The 19,229-nt window shown below is 34.1% G+C and overlaps 3 protein-coding genes and 3 non-coding genes across 12 annotated transcripts; all 6 read left to right on the forward strand.

Moving 5' to 3' along the window:
* Positions 1 to 9,609: 9,609 nt before the first annotated feature.
* LOC104757355 (presenilin-like protein At2g29900) lies at positions 9,610 to 11,262 on the forward strand. 4 transcript variants are annotated; one of them, XR_762411.3, is made up of 3 exons: positions 9,610 to 10,062; positions 10,413 to 10,533; positions 11,036 to 11,262. XR_762411.3 is itself a non-coding variant. In XM_010480084.3 (3 exons), exons 1-3 carry the CDS (start codon positions 9,881 to 9,883, stop codon positions 11,077 to 11,079), a joined length of 339 nt encoding a protein of 112 aa, XP_010478386.1. In that variant the 5' UTR covers positions 9,613 to 9,880; the 3' UTR covers positions 11,080 to 11,262. The 4 variants fall into 4 exon arrangements, 2 of the variants coding, with proteins under 2 accessions (XP_010478386.1, XP_010478387.1); XM_010480084.3 differs by having other exon boundaries at positions 9,613 to 10,062; positions 10,421 to 10,533; XM_010480085.3 differs by having other exon boundaries at positions 9,615 to 10,009.
* On the forward strand, positions 10,569 to 10,654 carry LOC147924083 (small nucleolar RNA snoR4a). Its single transcript, XR_015588021.1, has one exon. It is a non-coding gene; the product is annotated as a small nucleolar RNA snoR4a (small nucleolar RNA).
* LOC147924084 (small nucleolar RNA Z195/SNORD33/SNORD32 family) lies at positions 10,714 to 10,799 on the forward strand. The gene has a single exon (XR_015587983.1). It is a non-coding gene; the product is annotated as a small nucleolar RNA Z195/SNORD33/SNORD32 family (small nucleolar RNA).
* On the forward strand, positions 10,836 to 10,924 carry LOC147924085 (small nucleolar RNA Z196/R39/R59 family). The gene has a single exon (XR_015587987.1). It is a non-coding gene; the product is annotated as a small nucleolar RNA Z196/R39/R59 family (small nucleolar RNA).
* A 104-nt stretch (positions 11,263 to 11,366) lies between the features above and the next one.
* Positions 11,367 to 13,689, forward strand: LOC104757357 (uncharacterized). Of its 4 annotated transcripts, none has more exons than XM_087495819.1 (6): positions 11,367 to 11,837; positions 12,067 to 12,178; positions 12,540 to 12,632; positions 12,712 to 12,912; positions 13,016 to 13,248; positions 13,438 to 13,689. In XM_087495819.1, the coding sequence occupies exons 1-5, from the start codon at positions 11,422 to 11,424 to the stop codon at positions 13,211 to 13,213; spliced, it is 1,020 nt and encodes a 339-aa protein (XP_087351945.1). In that variant the 5' UTR covers positions 11,367 to 11,421; the 3' UTR covers positions 13,214 to 13,248; positions 13,438 to 13,689. The 4 variants fall into 4 exon arrangements, with proteins under 4 accessions (XP_087351945.1, XP_010478389.2, XP_010478390.2 ...); XM_010480087.2 differs by having other exon boundaries at positions 11,369 to 11,837; positions 13,449 to 13,689; XM_010480088.2 differs by having other exon boundaries at positions 11,384 to 11,837; positions 13,507 to 13,689.
* Positions 13,690 to 17,417: 3,728 nt separating this feature from the next.
* LOC104757358 (protein TIFY 5A) lies at positions 17,418 to 18,368 on the forward strand. The gene is made up of 3 exons (XM_010480089.3): positions 17,418 to 17,638; positions 17,755 to 17,869; positions 17,965 to 18,368. The coding sequence occupies exons 1-3, from the start codon at positions 17,553 to 17,555 to the stop codon at positions 18,187 to 18,189; spliced, it is 426 nt and encodes a 141-aa protein (XP_010478391.1). The 5' UTR covers positions 17,418 to 17,552; the 3' UTR covers positions 18,190 to 18,368.
* The last annotated feature ends 861 nt before the right edge of the window (positions 18,369 to 19,229 follow it).

Consider the following 19,229-nt stretch of genomic DNA (forward strand, 5'->3'; position numbering starts at 1 on the left):
TCTGTTATTCTTACGGATGTGAGATATATGCCGTCCATGTCTCGAAACTTGATCTCTTTAGGAACCTTGGAGGACAAAGGATGTTGGTTTAAGTCACAGAATGGAGTTCTGAAGATAATCATTGGTTGTTCTACATTGCTCAGAGGTCTGAAGCGAAGCACATTGTATATTCTGCAAGGAAAAGCAGAGATACCAGAGTCTCATGTATCTGAGCCTCTGAAAGATGAAACTGCTTTGTGGCATAGCAGAATGGGGCACATGAGCCAGAAGGGCCTTGAAGTACTAGTTAAGAAAGGTTGTTTGGACAGGGAAATGGTCAAGGAGCTTAAATTCTGTGAGGACTGTGTATTTGGTAAGAATCATAGGGTGAGTTTCACTCAAGCTCAACATGTGTCTAAGAAAAAGCTGCCGTATGTGCGTTCAGACTTATGGGGTTCACCACACAACCCTCCCTCACTCGGTAACTGTCAGTATTTCATCTCTTTTATTGATGATTACTCGAGAAAGGTGTGGATATATTTCTTGAAACGGAAAGACGAAGCATTTGAGAAGTTTGTCGACTGGAAGAAAATGGTGGAGGTTCAGTCTGGGAAAAAAGTAAAGAAGCTCAGAACAGATAATGGGTTGGAGTATTGTAATCAGTATTTCGACAAGTTTTGCAGAGATGAAGGTATAGTTCGACATAGGACGGTTGCTTACACACCCCAGCAGAACGGTGTGGCTGAGAGGTTAAATCGAACCATTCTGGACAAGGTTCGCAGTATGTTGAGCGAAAATGGCCTTGAGAATAAATTCTGGGCAGAAGCAGCTTCGACTGCAGTTTATTTGATCAATAGATCACCCTCAACTGCTATTGACTTTGACTTACCAGAGGAGAGATGGACATCAGATCTACCAGATTTAAGTGGACTAAGGAGATTTGGGTGTCTTGCTTATATACATACTGACCAGGGAAAACTGAATCCACGAGCAAAGAAGGGATTCTTTACAAGTTATCCTGAAGGAGTGAAGGGGTATAAGGTTTGGTTACCAGATGAAGGTAAATGTGTTATAAGCAGGAATGTGATTTTCAGAGAAGAGGTAATGTACAAAGATCATGACAAAGTTCAACAGCAGGATATTACCGAGGTTGATTTGGAGAATTTGGGTTTGAAGGAAAATGAGTTAGATCAAGGTGGAGTCACACACGAGAGTGTTGATCAAAGTGGAGCTTCACGCGCACAGGAGCATGAGACTCCATCAAATCCCTTTGGTTCAGGTAGTACTCAAGGTGAGGAGGAAGGTGAAGATTCAGAGTCAGAAGACTTAAGTGACTATCAACTCGTAAGAGATCGAGGGAGAAGAGCTATCAAGGCTAATAAGAAGTATTCTGACTCGCATATGGTGGGATTTGCTTATTATACAGAAGATGGAGGAAGGTCTAAACCTGGTTCATATAAGGAAGCTCTGCTTGATCCGGATTGGGATAAGTGTAATGATGCAATGAAGGAGGAAATGTCCTCGATGAAGAAGAACCGAACATGGGATCTAGGAGATAAGCCAAAAGGAGCTAAGGTCGTAGGTTGCAGATGGATTTACACGAGGAAACCAGGAATTCCTGGAGTGGAAGCTCCTAGATTCAAAGCTAGACTAGTGGCAAAGGGTTACTCTCAAACCGAAGGTATTGATTATACAGAAATATTTTCATCAGTGGTTAAACATGTTTCCATCAGGTATCTGTTGTCTATGGTGGTGCATTTTAATATGGAGTTGCAGCAAATGGATGTGAAGACAGCTTTTTTACATGGCTATCTTGATGAGGAAATAATGATGGCTCAGCCAGAAGGTTTTGTTGATGAGGCTCACTCGGAGCAGGTATGTTTTCTGAAGCGATCACTGTATGGGTTGAAACAGTCTCCTAGGCAGTGGAATCTTAGGTTTGATGAGTTCATGAAGGGAATAGACTATGAACGAAGTTCTTATGATAGCTTTTTCTATTGGAAGAAATTTAAAGATGGAAGTCGTATCTACTTACTCTTATACGTAGACGACATGCTGATAGCTTCTGAGAACAAGAGTCATGTAGAGGAATTAAAGAGGTTGCTAAGTCAGGAGTTTGAGATGAAAGATTCAGGAGAAGCTAAAAAGATTCTTGGAATGGAAATTGAAAGAGATAGGGTTGCAGGAACCTTGACTCTGTCTCAAGAGAGTTATGTTAAGAAAGTTCTTAAAACTTTTGGGATGGATAAAGCCAAGTCAGTCGCGACTCCTTTGGGTGCTCATTTCAATCTTCGAGCAGCAACTGATAAGGAATTGGAAGAACAGTTTGAGAGGATGAAAGTGGTGCCTTATGCAAATACTGTTGGTAGTATTATGTACTCTATGATAGGCACGAGGCCAGACCTTGCACATCCTGTTGGGGTGATTAGTAGATTCATGAGTAGACCACTCAAGGATCATTGGCAGGCGGCTAAGTGGGTCTTGAGGTATATGAGGGGCACTGAAAAGATGAAGTTATGTTTCAGGAAGCAAGGAGATTTCTTGTTAAGGGGATACTGCGATGCAGATCATGCTGGTGATGGCAATAGTCGCAGGTCCACTACTGGATATGTGTTTACAGCAGGAGGAAACTCTATTGTTTGGAAGCCAAGACTTCAGAAAGTAGTAGCTTTGTCTTCAACTGAAGCCGAGTATATGGCTCTCACTGAAGCGGTGAAAGAAGCTATACGGTCAAAAGGGTTGGCTGAAGAACTCGGGTTTCCGCAGAAGTATGTGGAGGTGCACAGTGACTCGCAGAGTGCGATTGCATTATCGAAGAATTCGGTGCACCACGAGAGGACAAAACATATTGATATCAGGTTGCATTTCATCAGAGATATCATTAATGAAGGTATTGTGAAGGTGATAAAGATTGCAGGTGAATGTAATCCAGCTGATATTTTCACCAAGGTTGTTTCAGTGGATACACTGGAGGGAGCACTTCAAATGCTCCGAGTATCAGAAGACTGAGGGTGGACTCAGGAACCAGAGGGGAATCCAAGTACTAGAAGAAGTGATACAGAAGACCATTCGAACCGAGGTGGAGATTTGTAAGTATGGTTCTTATGGTTACTTCAGAATTGTATCTAAGTGTGAAGAAGACTCTCGGTAAAAGAGAGGGTTAGCTCAGGGATAGCTTTCAAGTGATGCACGTGAGCTACACGTGAGACGGAAGACTAAAGCTGTTGAAGTCGTCGAAGTCAATGGGAGCTATAAGGTCTTTGCGGTTTTAATCTCTTGATCTCGTTCTTATCTTCATCTCTGTATCTGAGAGTTAGTTACAGAGAGGTTAGAGAGATTTGATTAGAGAGAGAGTAGAGAGAGAAAGCTTGAGAGCATTGTAACAGAAACGGTGATCACAAGTATCTAGTGGATTCCGGAGTATCATTTCCGGCGAGACGTAGCGTTTCTGGTTAAGGAGCGTGAACTCGTTAAATCGTTGGTGTCGTTCTTTCGTCTCTCTTTTACTTTCTATTTTCAATCAAACATCAAAGATACGCAAAAGTGTTCTATTTGTTTTCAATCTCCGATCGGTTAATAACCTCACACATGCATGCCTCTCAAAACTATTTAAATCATATTCGAATGCAATATAAATATGCGGTTTGTTAATTGGTATCATCCACACACCGTAGCAAGACAAAGATTATTTTATAACCTAATCTATATAATAATAGCAATTTGAATAAATGTCAACAACTTGTGATTTCTCGTCGTACTTTTTCATAAAAAAATATGTTGTAATTAAAAAAAAAAGTATATATAGTTACATATGTTCATTGTAGAATTGTGTCTCCTATATATATACAGTTGTGATTTTTACAAACAATTGTGTTTATTCAAATATTCACATAATATGTTGCTTTTCTTTTGAGAAATTTTCAAACTTTCATTTTAGTTCAAATATACATGTCTTTAGAAATATATATATATATATATATATATATATATATATATATATATATATATATATATATATTTGTTCTTCTTTTGAGAAATTTTCAAACTTTTTTTAACATAATTTTTTTCATAATATGATGAATCGATGATTTTTAATATCAGTTTCTACTCTCTAAATTGTTAAAATGGCTCCTCATTACTATAAGAAATCTATTGAAATTTTGATTTATTTTATGAATCGTTGTAATATTTAATTATATTTGGTCTCTGAGTATAATTCTTCATAAATTATTTATATATTAAAATATATTGAAGAAATTATCCTAACCGTTTAATTGAACCATTGCAACATTTGGTATATTTAATATTTATGATCACATGACTCGGATAAACTTTGCAATCATTTACCACTCATGTAATTGCAATTATGTTTAAGTTACTTAGAAAACATTGTTTTCATTCATTTATATGAATATTTCAATTGATCCAAATTTTTAATAACCAACCGTTTGCGAGTATTTTTTAAAAACTACTAAACATATATTATAAGAATGAATTTTTGTAAAGGATTATTGAATTAACTAAAAGGTTATGGATTTTTCTTAAAAATAAAGTTTTTTAAATCTTTTTAATAGAGTCTTAGATTGTCTCATCTCTTGATTTTAAAAATTTCTTGTATTTTTTTCACTCATAATTATTTGTTTTTCCTTTACAAGTAGTAAGTACATTCATTGTGCGGAGAAAATAAGTCGTAAGTACATTTAATATTAAATTAATTGTATATATAATTTATTATAATTGCCAAAATGTTTAATAACTTTAGTTTTTAATATAAAATATGTTTTTTTATAAAACGATAGTATTTATTAACAATCTGCCTCTATGAAAAATACATATATATATATATATTCATTATTATTAATATATATTAGAAGTGAGTTATAAATGAAATGTGTGATAATTTTCTGTTTAGTTGTATTCAAATTTGAGATTGATTGGTAATCTTCTTATTGATTGACTGAGTAGTAATATGTCTAAGAAATAAGGTTATTAATTTGATAAATTTTGGTTTTTTATGAAGTAATGATTGATTTTGTAAAATTAAATATGTAAACATGTTCATTTATATAAATATGTCTGAATTATGTTAAAATTTTCAAATAATTAATTAAATGAATTCAAATATTTAATTTTAATTAGTTAGCAATATGTCATTTTAAGAGTGGTCCTCAATTATTATTATTTTTTTATATATTTTTCAATTTTTATACGATTATTTTGGAAATTTAGAGTGTTTTATACAATGTATTTATGTTTTTAGCAATTAAAACAAAAAATAAAGAAATGTAAACTGATAAAACAAATAAAGCTAAAAAAACATAGAGTTCAAAATTATCAAATAAATAATTTTACATATCTTTCAAATCTCCTATATATTAATAGAGAAGCATATTGGAGAAAATGTTGATGTGTCGCATTTAGAGAACTCTTTACCCAAATTTATTACTGGTCTTTAGTATTCCAAAAATTTACATAAAACTGTCACTGCTATTGAATTTATTTATATACAATAATTTTGCTCCTATAAATTCAAAAATCAATAATATTTTTTTTTAAATTGATATATATTATCCCCTACATATTTTCGAAATTAATTTAATAACATATTAATTTACAACGTATTATAATATAATAATTATATTATGAGATATATCTTCAGAAATATAAATAATTTTGTCTTTCTAAAATTTTTTTATAGCTCCAATAGTTAAAGAATCGAAGATCATTTAAAACTAGTTCAATGTTTATTCTTCTGTTAAAAATAATACTTATATTTGCTCTAAAAGAACGTATGATCATCAATTAAAATAAAATGAATATATACTTTAATTTTGAGAACAATGTAGAAACATTAAAACATTATATTAATGAACTAGCTTGCAGAGTAACACTGGGATTAATATTAATTCGGGTTCGCCTAACCACCCGGAACCCGAATTATACATTAACACTACATTGAGATTTTTGTTGATTTAAACGACGGTGAAGCACATCAAATGAAGCGGCCAAATCATAATACAGTTTGATTAGTAGTACCAATAGTCACGAAACCCGTCACAAATTAAATGACATTCAGTTTTTTTTATTTATTGATTATCATAGGTAGTAGGTACACATGCAAACAAACTTCGAAAAGAGGTTGCAACTAAACAGGAAATTCATCTCTGATACTAAAACCATTAAAAAGTAACTGGATAGCAAGATTTGTAGTTGTATTTTATGCGGTCATTGCATTCAACTTTCTTGACAATTTATTGAATGCAATAACCAAAAAACTTTCCAGACGGTGGAAGAAATCTAAGAAGGTTTTTAGACTGCCGGGAAAACGATAAATAGTTCGAAAGCTGATTAATAAGATTAACACCAGCGGAACGGCGATGAAGACTATAATTTGCGTTGTTGTTTGCGCGGTTCTTTGCTTTACACTTCTACTTTCTGGCGGCTGCGCAAGAAATGTCCAAACTCTCAATTGCGATTCTGCGACTGCGGCCACCGACTCTGACTTTTCCGAGATAGAGAGAGGCCACGGTACTCAGGTTAGGGCTAATAGTATGAATCTGTTAAGATTTTTATGGGAAGTAGAGTATTTGGTTCAGAATCTTCATAGTTCATCGGCTAAACTATTTAAGGAATATGCACTAGATACCACAAAAATCAAAAGTAATTAAAAAACTACCATAGGACACACAGTGTATTTTCTCTTTTCATATACAATTACTCTTATACCCATTATATATATTACATGTTATTTTTTTAAATATCATGTCATTTTTGTTTTTTGAACGACATTCTATGTCAGTTTGGGTTCACAAATGAAATGTTTAAGATTTAAATTTTACAATTAGAATGAAATTATATGTCGGTTTAGGTTCACAAATAAGATGGTTAGGGTTTAGATTTTACAATTAGAACGAATTAATATGTCGGTTTGGATTCACAAATGAGATGGTTAGGGTTTATATATATATATATTTTTTTTGATAATCCAGGTATCCAAAGCCCAGTGGGCCCTAACTAGCCCACTAGCCCGAAGGCTTGGCGTGCGTCCCGAAGGCAGCAAGAGTGGTTTCTCGAGGCCGCATAGCCCAATGTTAAATTTTTCTGCGGTGCCCACTTAAGGTGTTTGCAGCCATGGGGATTCGAACCCAGGAGTATTGGGAATCTCACCAAGGGTTTAGATTTTACAATTAGAACAAAACTATATGTCGGTTTGGGTTCACAAATGAGATGGTTAGGGTTTAGATTTTACATTTATAATGAAATTATGTCGGTTTGAGTTCACAAATGAGATGGTCAAGGTTTAGATTTTACAATTAAAACAAGATTATTTGTCGGTTTAGGTTTACAATCAAACGTTATTTAGTTCAATATAACATGTAAAATATAAATATTACATGCTATTTTAAAAAAATCACACCAAATCTTTCACTCTTTCTATCTAACACTAAAACAAAAAATGGTGATTATGTCTTTTTACTCCAAAAAAACGTGGACCCTATGATATTTTCCCATAGAAAAATGTTGTTGTGGTATTCTCTTAAATAAAGGGAAAACGAGCTATTTCCCCCTAAGAACTATCATATCTAGCTAGATAGAGCCCAAACTTTGACCACGATCTAGATATCTCCGATAAAAAAGTTTGAAACCTATGTCTCCATGAATCAAAAGTTTGAAACCTAAATCTCCATGTATCTGGGTTATATCGGTTTAAGCTCTAAACTGAGGCCAAACCATCTATTTTCAAAAACAAACCAAAATAAAATAAATTAAAAGTAAAAAAATAATACTTTAGATTAAAAATAAAAGTAACGATTAAATTCGAAACCTAGTTCCTGAATTTTAAGTTAACTTTTTTTTTTTTTTTTTTTTTTGATCAAAGAGGTGTTATCATTCCATTAGATAGAAAATAACATACAAGGCCAGGATTGTTTGGGGTACAACAGAGGGTAAGCTAAAACAAAACATAAAACAATACAAGTACAAGGATATATAGGAGCATTGGAGGATAAGAGCTTGAGAGCTATGAGCCATATGCTAGAAAGCAGCATGGAACCTGTGAGATCAAGACCAACCGATGCAGACTCCTTGAACAAGTCAAAGGAGTAGGGAGCCACTGTCTTGCAGATTTGAAGACTTGGCGGAAAAGAGAATGGCAAAGCTGTGTTGCCAAAGGGTCGAGCAGGGGAGCTGATACTCTGATAACCGGTTACTACAGGTGTAGTTGATGGTCCAAGGTTGATAGGGGGGAACTTGGAGAGGTTGTGGTAACTCCTCCTTGGAGAGAGGGTCATAATGCCACTAGTCTTCAAGGAATTATGCAAGGGCTTCATAAAGTAGTTGAGTTGCGGTTTAAAGATCTTTGGAATATGGTGGGGTATAGGTAGAGAGTTGGTGAAGCATCGGTAACCCCCACTCCATAGAGTTGGGATCATAATGCCAAGCTGCACCAAATAAACTCCAATAGCGGGATCATCCCTAGTGTACGCGATTAAAGAGGTTTTCAAAAGACTCTTGAGCCAAACTAGTAACAGTGGTGGTTTAATGTTCAGAAGCTGTCTTCGGACTAATGAAACAACTAAACTAACCAAGGTTTGCTTAGGGTGGGACAGAGTAGAGCTTCGACCAAACCCGGGTACACACTGGTCTTGACACAAATGGGTTTCCGTCAACCTAGAGAGTTCAGATGTTCTGTTACCGAGATGGACTCGACTTGATCCAATAGACACCATCAGAACTAACAGGATTGAACGGACTATGTCTTTCACGAAATGGGGTCGGATTTGGTACCAGGTCAGGGATGTACCATAGTTTAACCTAAGTAAACTATCTTCCAGGGTTTGAGTATAAGAATGGGGAATAAACCTGGGAAAGAGGATTACCGAGAGAGAAGCAGAGGCCACCAAGGAAGGGGATTTCTTCGTCAAAAGGTTCACCGGTGCCGGCGTCAATACAGAGCTTCCGTCCCGCTGCAGCCAAGCAAAGTACTTGGTGAGAGGATTTGGATCCAAGGAGCGGTAAGATGTGGAATTTGACGGCTTAAAGGGATGGTGAGATAGACGGAGGCCGAGCCTAGGGGGACCCTGGAGGATCTCTCGATGAATACCAAAGCGGTGAGGGCTCGATGTAAAGGATTCACCGAGGGGAGTAGCCAGATGCGGAGACGGAGGGGATGGTTGAAGCTGATGCAGCGGCGGAGATGAGATCTGAACTCTCAGCATATCTCTGTGAGGACTGAAACGGAAAACAAGTGAACTACAAAGGACGAGGAAGCACAGGAGGTGAAGAAACCAAGTCCCAGCGACGCCGATCGGGTTCGGCGCCGCCGAGAGAGCGGATCTCGGTGGTTGTGCCAGAGAGAAAAAGGGGCTAGGGCGAACTCACTTTCAGTCCAATTGTTTTCTGAATTTTAAGTTAACTAAGTCCTTCAAATAAGGATGTATTAATAAGATCAATCAATACAAAATGAAATTAGAGAACAAAAAAAATTATAAAAGTTGACAATAACTCGATAAACTTAAAAACATTATAAAAATTATAATGCAATACAAAATGTGCAGTTTATTATCGTCCACGCAAATAGCCAGCTAAGCGAAGATTATTAATACCCATAATTCGTATTAATAATTTAATACACTGATAAAAAACGTTAAGGCCATCCTTAACGGGATAACAATTACCATGTTCTTAGCCAATAATATTATAAAAAAACGAAACAGTGTGCTTAGAGCAAAAAAAATGATCTTCAGATAGAACTGATCTATGGACCGTTCTTATTTTTTTCCTGCGTTCTGATTGGTCGAAAAAATTTGGAGAGAACGAAAAATTTTCATTTCTCTCATTCCCTTCGAAATCGAATCTAGGCGAAGAACTCATCGCAATCCTCACACCTGTCTCGATTTGTATGTTCACCGTTGTTCTACTTGTTTGTATCCTAAACTCCGACCCTTCTTCTTCCTCCTCCGCCTCTTTCTCCTCCATAGCCACCGCTGCTTACTCGGAGAGCGATTCGGATTCCTCATGGGACAAATTCGTAGGTGCCTTTTTGAATTCACTCGTCTTCGTCGCTGCAATCACTGTTGCAACGTTCGTTCTCGTCCTTCTCTTTTACCTCAGATGTGTTAAATTCTTGAAATTTTACATGGGTTTCTCAGCTTTCATCGTTTTAGGGAACTTAGGTGGAGAAATCTTAGTTTTATTGATCGATCGTTTTAGATTCCCGATTGATTGCATCACGTTTCTGATACTTTTATTCAATTTCTCCGTCGTTGGTGTCTTCGCTGTGTTCATGTCCAAGTTTTCGATTTTGGTCACTCAAGGCTACTTGGTTTGGATTGGTGTTTTGGTTGCTTACTTCTTCACGTTATTGCCTGAATGGACTACTTGGATTCTTCTCGTAGCTTTGGCACTTTATGATATTGCTGCTGTGCTTTTAGGATATTAGCGGAACAAAAAGATCAGAGAAGAAGAAAAGCAGTACAGAGAAGAATGTGAGCTTAAATGTACTCCAACAATACTTCTCTGGGAGCTTAAAGGATGCTGCAAAAAGCCTTGGTGGTGAGGTTTTAATCGTGTTTTAAAGCTTTTTTGATGGAGATGATGAGATGGCATTAATGTTTTGTGACACCCAGTCTGATCTGCTTCGGCAGAGTGAATGATTTGCCATATTTTCTGATCTAAATTCATTGTTTTTGTGTTTTCAATTTTGTGAATTTGATTCAAAGTTTTGGTTTTTATCGGAGGAATGAGGATACAATTTCCATACGTCTGCAAATCAGAAATACAGTGTTGATAATATGACATGCACTACCATCTGACCTCTCTTTCTTGTGTTTTCGTTTTGAGATCCTTTTGTTATATGCAATCAATGATGAAATTCTGTCCAAATTGAATGATTATACAATGATTATTATAATCACTAGATCACCATCTTTCGACTGAGATTGCTGTTTTAATCCTGTTTTGTGCTATTTGTGTTTGCATCAATAGCATTTCTTTATGCGTAGAGTTTTCAGGTCTGTTACTGAACCTTTATGTCTGGTTTAATGGTGTTTTGCAGCTGAGAAAAGTAGAAGACAAGAAGTGATGCTGCTGCATCATTGATATCTCTTGGTCTAATCTCATTGAATTGGCAAAACTAGCTTTTTGGAATGTTCACTCTGCAACTCGATATGTATCTCAAGTTTAGCTTTTTTTTTTTGTCCAAGGATCATTGAATTTGGTTTGTATCTTTGTTCACATTCAAGTTTTGGTCTATAGTTAATAATAAATTACATCTTTGTAAAATGTTTAACAATATTATATTATTATATATTTATTCTAAGAACACCAAAATTAGTTCCCCCATTTTTTTAACCTATGATCTTAACAACTGATCTTAGATTATTTTCACAATATATTTAATTTAAGAACACAAAAAAAAGTTCTCCCATTAAGGATGCCCTAATGGGTGCATCTTCGATTAATTATTATTATAAACTTTTTTTTTTTAAATCTCTTTTTGTCTTTTGGTCTATCTTCTTCTTCTCTCTATCTCAGACATTGAAAGGGTATCGTAGAGATATGGAATTGCTTTATCTCCTCTGTTCGATCCTCTACTCTTCACTCACTTCGTTCTTACTCTCTCTTCTCCTCCCATTTCGCTTCCTTCTCCACCGTCTCTTCCCCTCACGCTTCGCCGTAGATCCCAATGTCTCTTTCTACCAAGGCACCGTATGGCACGACCGTCTCCGTCCTGTACGCCACTCGTTCCGTTACTCTGTTCGTTACGCTCTCTTCGACCTCGATGAAGCTATCACCACGCCTCCGGATCATCTCTCCGCCGATGAAGCTCGCCGTGTTTCTCGCACCACCGGGCCTATGTAAGTTTCAAAATTTGTTGAATCGTCCACAAAAGGATTAATCTCATTTTCAGATAGACTCAGAATGAGTTAGTTAAATTGTAAGATTTGGGTTTTAAAATCTCAGTTTGGTTCTTAAGGTTTGTGTGTTTTGGTCTGAAACACTCTTGTTGTGAATCTTTTTATCATTTCAGAGAATGTAATTGTGATAGAAGAAGTAATGTTGATGAATCTGTAATTTTGTATGTAGTTATCTATTGACAATACCACCAAGCGTTGGTTATGAACAAAACCCATTGAGTTTGTATTACTGCTACGACTTGGATGGGTCGAGTAAGCGCTTGACTAAATGCATTGCTCAGGTACATATATATATATATATATATATATATATAATAGATATGTTTTGTCCTGCTTTGTTTCTTGATTTGTCTCTCAGTTTCTCACTCTTGTCTGATTCACCCATTCTGTGGTAGCTGACATATCTGTAAGAAAACACTAGTCTGTGTTGATACATGTTATGAACTAATATATATATGATCTATCGTGATGGTACCTAATCTGGATATGGGATGAACTTCTTCACTGTTTCAGAGTTCTGACTAAATCTGCTATATGTACAAATATGTTTATGAAGAAGAAAATGTGTAGTCACTTACTTGTTGTATTGGCTTTGTGGTATTACTGTCTCTCTATTGATATGATTTAAGAGGGGTTTTGTAGGTTACAAATACGCCATGGGGGGAACGAGTGACATTTGTATTCGAACCTGAATCTGACTTGGTTGCTAAATCATTACAAGTCAGTCCTTTCATGGTATGTTTTTTCTCTTATTATATCAGTTTGAGTGATTGATCAAACGGTTCTTAAAAGTGAAGTTACATAACCTTTTCAGGATATGCTTGGGAACTGGAAAATCAGAGCTAATGAACCTGGAGAGGAGTTATCTGTCTCCATTGAATCGAAGCATCCTCATCTCGGTAACTATTTCTCTGCCACATTAAAGGCGAAAAGAATACCGACAACACTAGTGTCTGATCCTGCACTTTTCTTCTGGTTGATGCCTCATAAGGTTGCGGTATGGATCTATTGGCATGTAAGTGAACATATACTCAAATCTTGAAGCACATATATTCAAAACGTTGGTCAACTTGATAGCTTGAGTTTCACATGTGTCATTTTTTCTTGTTGTTTTTAAGGCACTTAAACTGTGGTGGAAGAATGTACCTTTTATCCAACACCCGAGATACTCGAACCCATCATACAGAGAGGATTCAGAGAAACGTGATCAAGAACTTCGTTGCCGTGGGTTAGATGGGTCAAATGCGGACAATTGTAGTAGTAGTTTTGGAGGATGTCGCTTTGCGTGGCGAGATGCTAATTGGCCTTGGTCATGAATACATACATACACACACACACACACACTCTTAAGGTATTCATTAAAACACACCATTCCTTTTCATTTGCCTAGTTTGTGTGTTTACTCTTTTCTGGAAATGTTCAAAACACTGAATTCACACTAAGCTGCTCTTTACACCAACTCTATTCATACCTGAAAATGACAACAAATTATGTTCTTTCACACCCTGTTTTTTGGTTTCTAACTTTGCTAATGAGTCAGATTCTTTTCAGGCTATATATGGTTTTAGAGATTGTTCAGTGGAATCACCAAATTTCTCCTTTGATTTAGGGGCTAGCAGATCATCAGAGATTGGAATTTACGATCATTCATCGAATGGTAGGATTGGTTTTGAAAATCTCTAGTTTCAAGTTTGAGTTGACTTGTTTAGACTTTGGTTTTTCTAAAACAATTGAGAACCTTGTTGATAGATAGAAACTAAACGTTGCATTATTCATTGATTTGTTTGTGATACTTCTTCCCATCTCCTAAAATCCTAATCTTTATGTGTTTACAATCTGAGAATAAATCTGCACTTTAAAGTATATCGATGGTTTTACTTTAACCATATCGATTATGATAATCTTTTACCCTTAATTAGTTCTAAAAAAATTGTTTTACTAACTAGGTTGAGATAGTAGTTTCATGTGTATTTTCTTCTGGGTCATCAAAGAGTTTAAATGGCTGCTATATATTTTGATAACTAGTATTTTGATAGAGAGGATTTCTTAATTTATTTTTTAAATGAGTTTTTGTGGTTGTTGTCCTCTAAAGTTTCATTACTATAAATGAGTTTTTGATGTATATTTTGGATTTATTTATTTTGCCAACAAACTTTGGACCCATTATTAACAAGATTGTCAAAATAAACTAAATTATAGATGCTCCATTCTTTCCGTGGCTGCTCTGATCAACTGATCTTTTTTTATTTACATCCCAGTCCTTGATCTTTCTGGTACTTCATTAAAGCTAACACTTCATATTGAACCGATATTCCCGTGCATATAGTAAAACAGAACTCAATCTCCAGTTCTTGTTTTGTTTTTTTAATGAGTTTTTGTGTTTAATTCTTTTAGTAAAATTTTCATCTTTAATTCTGAAAAATATTTTATAGAGCAAGAAAAGAAAAATAAAAAGAAAAAACAACTCAGCCACATAAATGAACGTTTTAAGATAACATCAGACCGAGATAATGATGTATTCCAACGGAGTCAAAGCGTGCCAAATTGCAAACTTCATGTCAATTTGTGATACTGATGTGAGATACTTCTGGATTTAGTATATGTCGACAAGTTGTTGCTTTGCACAACACCAACCACATGTTTTGTTCGTTTGCAGAAGTAGAGATATATTGTATATATCATTTGACTAACTTATTCTGAATATCGATGATTTTTTTTTTTCAACGTGCTTTTGTTTTTTATATTGTCGGTATGTCAGCACACTTAATAGTACTAATTAATCCGTCGACTACTTTACTTTGGAGGCACGTAATAAGACTATTTATCAAATTGTGGATCAATCGAGTGGTGCGTAGGTAAACCAACAAGGTTTAAGGTCGTCGATATCATACTTCTCATGACACACGTGTTTTAAGTTTTATGTTCACGGCCGCAAAAGTAAAAGAAAAACAAACGTTATTTACTTTTTTGACAACAAATAAATTATAGTTTTGTCTATAATGAAAAAATTATCATTTGACTATTTTGAATATCGATGATTATTTTTTTACTTGTTTTCGTCGACTACTTGCTTTATAGGCACGTAATAAGATTATTTTGTGAAAAGTAAACGATATTTATCAAATTGTGAATCAATTGAATGGTGCTTAGGTAACCAACAAGGTTTAATGTGGTTGATATAATATATCTCATGAGGCACGTGTTTAATTGGTTTTACTTTATGTTACGCCGCAGAAAGTAAAGAAAACAAAAAAAAATGTCAGTTACTTTTTTGGCGGCAAATAAAATTAGAAATTCGTTTGTTTATGATAAAATCACCAATACGGTTTCTGGTTTCATGCGTTTCTATGCATATATTGATATATATTTACTAATATGGTGTATGGAGACTGATATATTCTAATCAAAACAACGTATATGATCGTGTCATGTCTCAGTTTGCGGACGACGTATTTACAAAAGTTTTAGGCAAGTTCAATTTCAAACACTCTATATTACGTTGGACTTTTGCATTTTTCACTGTTCGACCTGAAGATAAAAAATTGAGCTATAAATATGTAAATCTCCTAATATGTTAATTTTGTGTTAAGTTAAATTTCCTTTTTCCAATTTTAAAAGTCTTTTTAACATCTAACTCTTTATTTTGGTAGGGTGTTTAACATCTAACTCTTGTATGTGTATTATTGTTCATTGATCAATAATTAAATACGTACAATTCCGCTTAACTCTGACAATGTGCTCTTTTTTTTTGTCACGAATCCAGTACTGCACGAATCCTTACCACTTATTTCATAGCCGTGGAATAATTAAGGACGTATAATTAAAAACTTGCAGAAGAAAATACCGAAAGGAGAAGGGATTGAGACACAAACATGTGCTTTAATGAAGATTATCAATTTGACTAATTTTATTTTGAATATCGATGATTATTTTTTTGACTTGTTTCCGTCAACTGCTTGCTTTATAGGCACGTAATAAGATTATTTTGTGAAAAGTAAACGATATTTTGTCAAATTTTGAATCAATTGAATGGTGCTTAGGTAACCAACAAGGTTTAAGGTCGTTGATATAATATATCTCATGACCAGCTGCTCACGACACACGTGTTTAATTAGTTTTATGTCTACGGCCGCAGAAGGTAAAGAAAAAAAAAACATTAGTTACTTTTTTGACGGCAAATAAATTACAATTTCGTTTGTTATGATAAAATCAGCAATACGGTTGGTTCATGTCTCAGTTCGCGGACGTATTTACAAAACAACGTATGATCGTCTATCACGTTTGGACTTTTGCGCTTTTCACTGTCAAGCTGAAGATAAAATATTGAGATATAAATATGTAAATCTCCTAATATGTTACGTAGTTTTTTGTTTAGTTAAATTTACTTTTTCCAAATTTTAAAGACTCTGTAACATATAGTCTTTCCAAATTGATCATTGATCAATAAGATCATCAATCCCGCTTAACTCTGCTAATGTGCTTCTTCTATTTTTCCATGTACGAATCCTTACGACTTATTTCATAGCCATGAACAAACTGACGTAGAATTAAAAACTTGCAGGAGAATCAAACAAGAATATATGGAAAGGATAAGGGATGATAGAGACACAAACACGTGCCTTAATGAAGATTATTAATATTGACTCAAATAAGTTAGGTACGAAAAAGTTAGATACGAAAATGTCATACAGTAAAAAGTTTTGGACGTTTATTTTACAAAGAGAAAAACATGCAAATATGATTCTATATTATTGAAGTCTAAAATGAATTTAACTAATATAGAAAAAAAAATTGTAACTTCCCAAAATACTCGCTTTTTCGATTTAAGGGCTTGGAGCCTTGGATTTGGAACGTTACATTCCGGCACAGATGTTTACATTTAACGAATAACTAGGAATTGAAGTATTTTTACACACGTTTTTTATGGACCAATTAACTTAATTTCAATCAAAAAAGATTATGTTAAGAACACCGCCAAAATTTTTTAATTAGTGCGTGAGCAATGATCGCAGATACTACTGTATTAAATAAAGAGATACGCCACGCCGCCTGAAATAAGTCAGAAAATATATATGCATTATAATATACACACCGGTGGCGGTGGTGGCTGTGAGTGACTCCACCGTCGACACTTACACAAACCAAGGAAAAAATTAGGTCGCACAATAGTACACCAGTTAATTAATAAATAAATAACCAAATACTACAAAAAAATAAGTTTATAGTTTAACCAAAAAACACTAAAGTCAAGCACATGGACTGAATTATAAGTATTGATTATTTGAAAAAGAAAATAATAAAAAGAAGAAATTTGCGATAAAGCATTAAACAAAAACGGAACTAGAGCTTTCACTTTTTTTTTTGTTTGTCTTTAAAAAATCCCAAAACCTTAAAAGTTGTACAAACTAAAAAAAAAAAAATAGGAAAAGCATTTTCCACGTGAGAGAATTAGATAGAAGAAGTTGTGTTCTGTCTGTCTGTCAATCTATCCTAAGAATCCGCCGTTATAAAATCCGTGTTCTGTTTCCCACCGTCTCTTCCGTGTCCTCTCTTTCTCTCATCATCACAAAACAAACACAACATATATTATAAATACACTTTATATATCTATCTCAATCCAGATCAACACAAAATTATCATCATCTTACTTGCGACATGAAGACGATGCAGCAAACTTGCGACTTGGAACTTCGTCTTTTTCCCTCTTCTACTTATGATTCTGATTCTTCTGATGATACCTCGTAAGTCTCTCTCGCTCTCTTTAAATTTTGATTTTTTTTGTTAGCACTCTCAGAAATCAGAATTTATTAATACATTATATATTCTGATTAGTTTTACACAATTATTGGATTTGAAGTGTGATAGAATCAAGCATCTCACGAGATCAAGCACAACCAAAGGAAGAATCTCAGAGAATAACAATTTTCTACAACGGAAAAATGTTTGTTTCTTCGGATGTTACCCATCTTCAGGTATGTGTTTATACATTATATACACATTCATATGATTTTTAATGAAATTATTCGGTGAATTTGTAATGACTAATGTTTTATGTAAATGAATGCAGGCTAAATCCATAATATCGATGGCGAACAGAGATATGGAAGAGAAGTCGTCCTCAATAAACGGGTCGGATTTTCCAAACAAGTCGACCCAATTTCATCATAATCATTACCAGCTTCCTCCAAATCCGAAGGCGTCAATGAAAAGATCTCTCCAAAATTTTCTTCATAAACGGAAAATTCGAATTCAAGCTTCTTCACCTTATCACCATCAACATTTACGACAATAGTGTTTTTTGTTATTTTTTGAGTAATCAATCCAAGTGAAATTATGTTTTTCGTGTTCTTTTTTTACTGATTAGGGAAGTACTCTTAATAGAAAACACATACATAGTATTTGATTCATCTCAAGAGCGATTATGAACCTGATGTACCATTATATATGAACACAATACATTTAATTTCTAAACCGATGTTCTTATCTATTTATATACAGTGAGCGATAATCCGTCCTATAAACAGATTTATATAACAAAATAGTAAAATAGTATGAACTATGTTTTGTGGTTATGATTTAACAAAAAAAAAAAATGTTTTGTGGTTATGTGTTCATTGTTGGTTAAGTTCTTGACAATACATTCAAAAATTATATTAATTTTTTTTTGACAATACATAGTTAAAAATTATATTAAAAAATTAGTCGAATGTTCTGTTTACAAATTGTATACAACGTATATTGGTCAAAATCAAATGACCGCCTTGTTTGAAATGGGCCGTATCTATCGATCAAAATAGGTTTGTGTATAAGTAATTGAAAGAACCGCTATAAAACTGGGAATCATGAGTAGTGATTTCTCTCACGTGGCATTGTTTTGTTTGTCAAATTCCCTAATTTTAAATGAGTCAATTTTTAGGTATTGACTGGAAGAGCAAAGAAGTTTTTTTAATTTTATCATCCAATCAACATTTATTAGAAGAGCTTGAACATTTAAAAGCTGCAGATACTCTCATATGGTCTCTTCCTATATGCTTTCACTTGAAGTATTTCCCAAACATTTAACTCTAAAATATTAATATATATTAAAATAATTTTAAATAATTAATTTATTTTGTAAAAATAGAAATTATGATTTTATAAAAGATAAATTTATTTGTTATAAGATAATATATATGAGAAACTAATTAATGTTATTATTTAAAATAATACAATAACTTATTTAATACATTAATATATTAATGTGGATATAACATTTATAATATATATTATTGTTTTATTTTAGTTTAATGTGTTATATTATATATTTGAAAAAGTTATTGAAATTAAAAATTT

Source organism: Camelina sativa, chromosome 17 (genome assembly GCF_030686135.1).
Source record: "Camelina sativa cultivar CO46 ecotype springtype chromosome 17, ASM3068613v1".
Taxonomy (NCBI): Eukaryota; Viridiplantae; Streptophyta; class Magnoliopsida; order Brassicales; family Brassicaceae; genus Camelina; species Camelina sativa.

What these genes read in the sequence shown, in the direction of transcription:
- LOC104757355 (XM_010480084.3), top strand. Translation starts at nt 9,881, where the DNA reads ATGTTCACCGTTGTTCTACTTGTTTGTATCCTAAACTCCGACCCTTCT. An exon ending in GCTGCAATCACTGTTGCAAC is followed by an intron (nt 10,063 to 10,420) that starts GTTCGTTCTCGT and finishes TTAGGATATTAG; the next exon opens with CGGAACAAAAAGATCAGAGA. An exon ending in TGCTGCAAAAAGCCTTGGTG is followed by an intron (nt 10,534 to 11,035) that starts GTGAGGTTTTAA and finishes GGTGTTTTGCAG; the next exon opens with CTGAGAAAAGTAGAAGACAA.
- LOC104757357 (XM_087495819.1), top strand. Translation starts at nt 11,422, where the DNA reads ATGGGTGCATCTTCGATTAATTATTATTATAAACTTTTTTTTTTTAAA. An exon ending in TGACTAAATGCATTGCTCAG is followed by an intron (nt 12,179 to 12,539) that starts GTACATATATAT and finishes GGGGTTTTGTAG; the next exon opens with GTTACAAATACGCCATGGGG. An exon ending in CGGTATGGATCTATTGGCAT is followed by an intron (nt 12,913 to 13,015) that starts GTAAGTGAACAT and finishes GTTGTTTTTAAG; the next exon opens with GCACTTAAACTGTGGTGGAA.
- LOC104757358 (XM_010480089.3), top strand. Translation starts at nt 17,553, where the DNA reads ATGAAGACGATGCAGCAAACTTGCGACTTGGAACTTCGTCTTTTTCCC. An exon ending in GATTCTTCTGATGATACCTC is followed by an intron (nt 17,639 to 17,754) that starts GTAAGTCTCTCT and finishes TTGGATTTGAAG; the next exon opens with TGTGATAGAATCAAGCATCT. An exon ending in CGGATGTTACCCATCTTCAG is followed by an intron (nt 17,870 to 17,964) that starts GTATGTGTTTAT and finishes AAATGAATGCAG; the next exon opens with GCTAAATCCATAATATCGAT.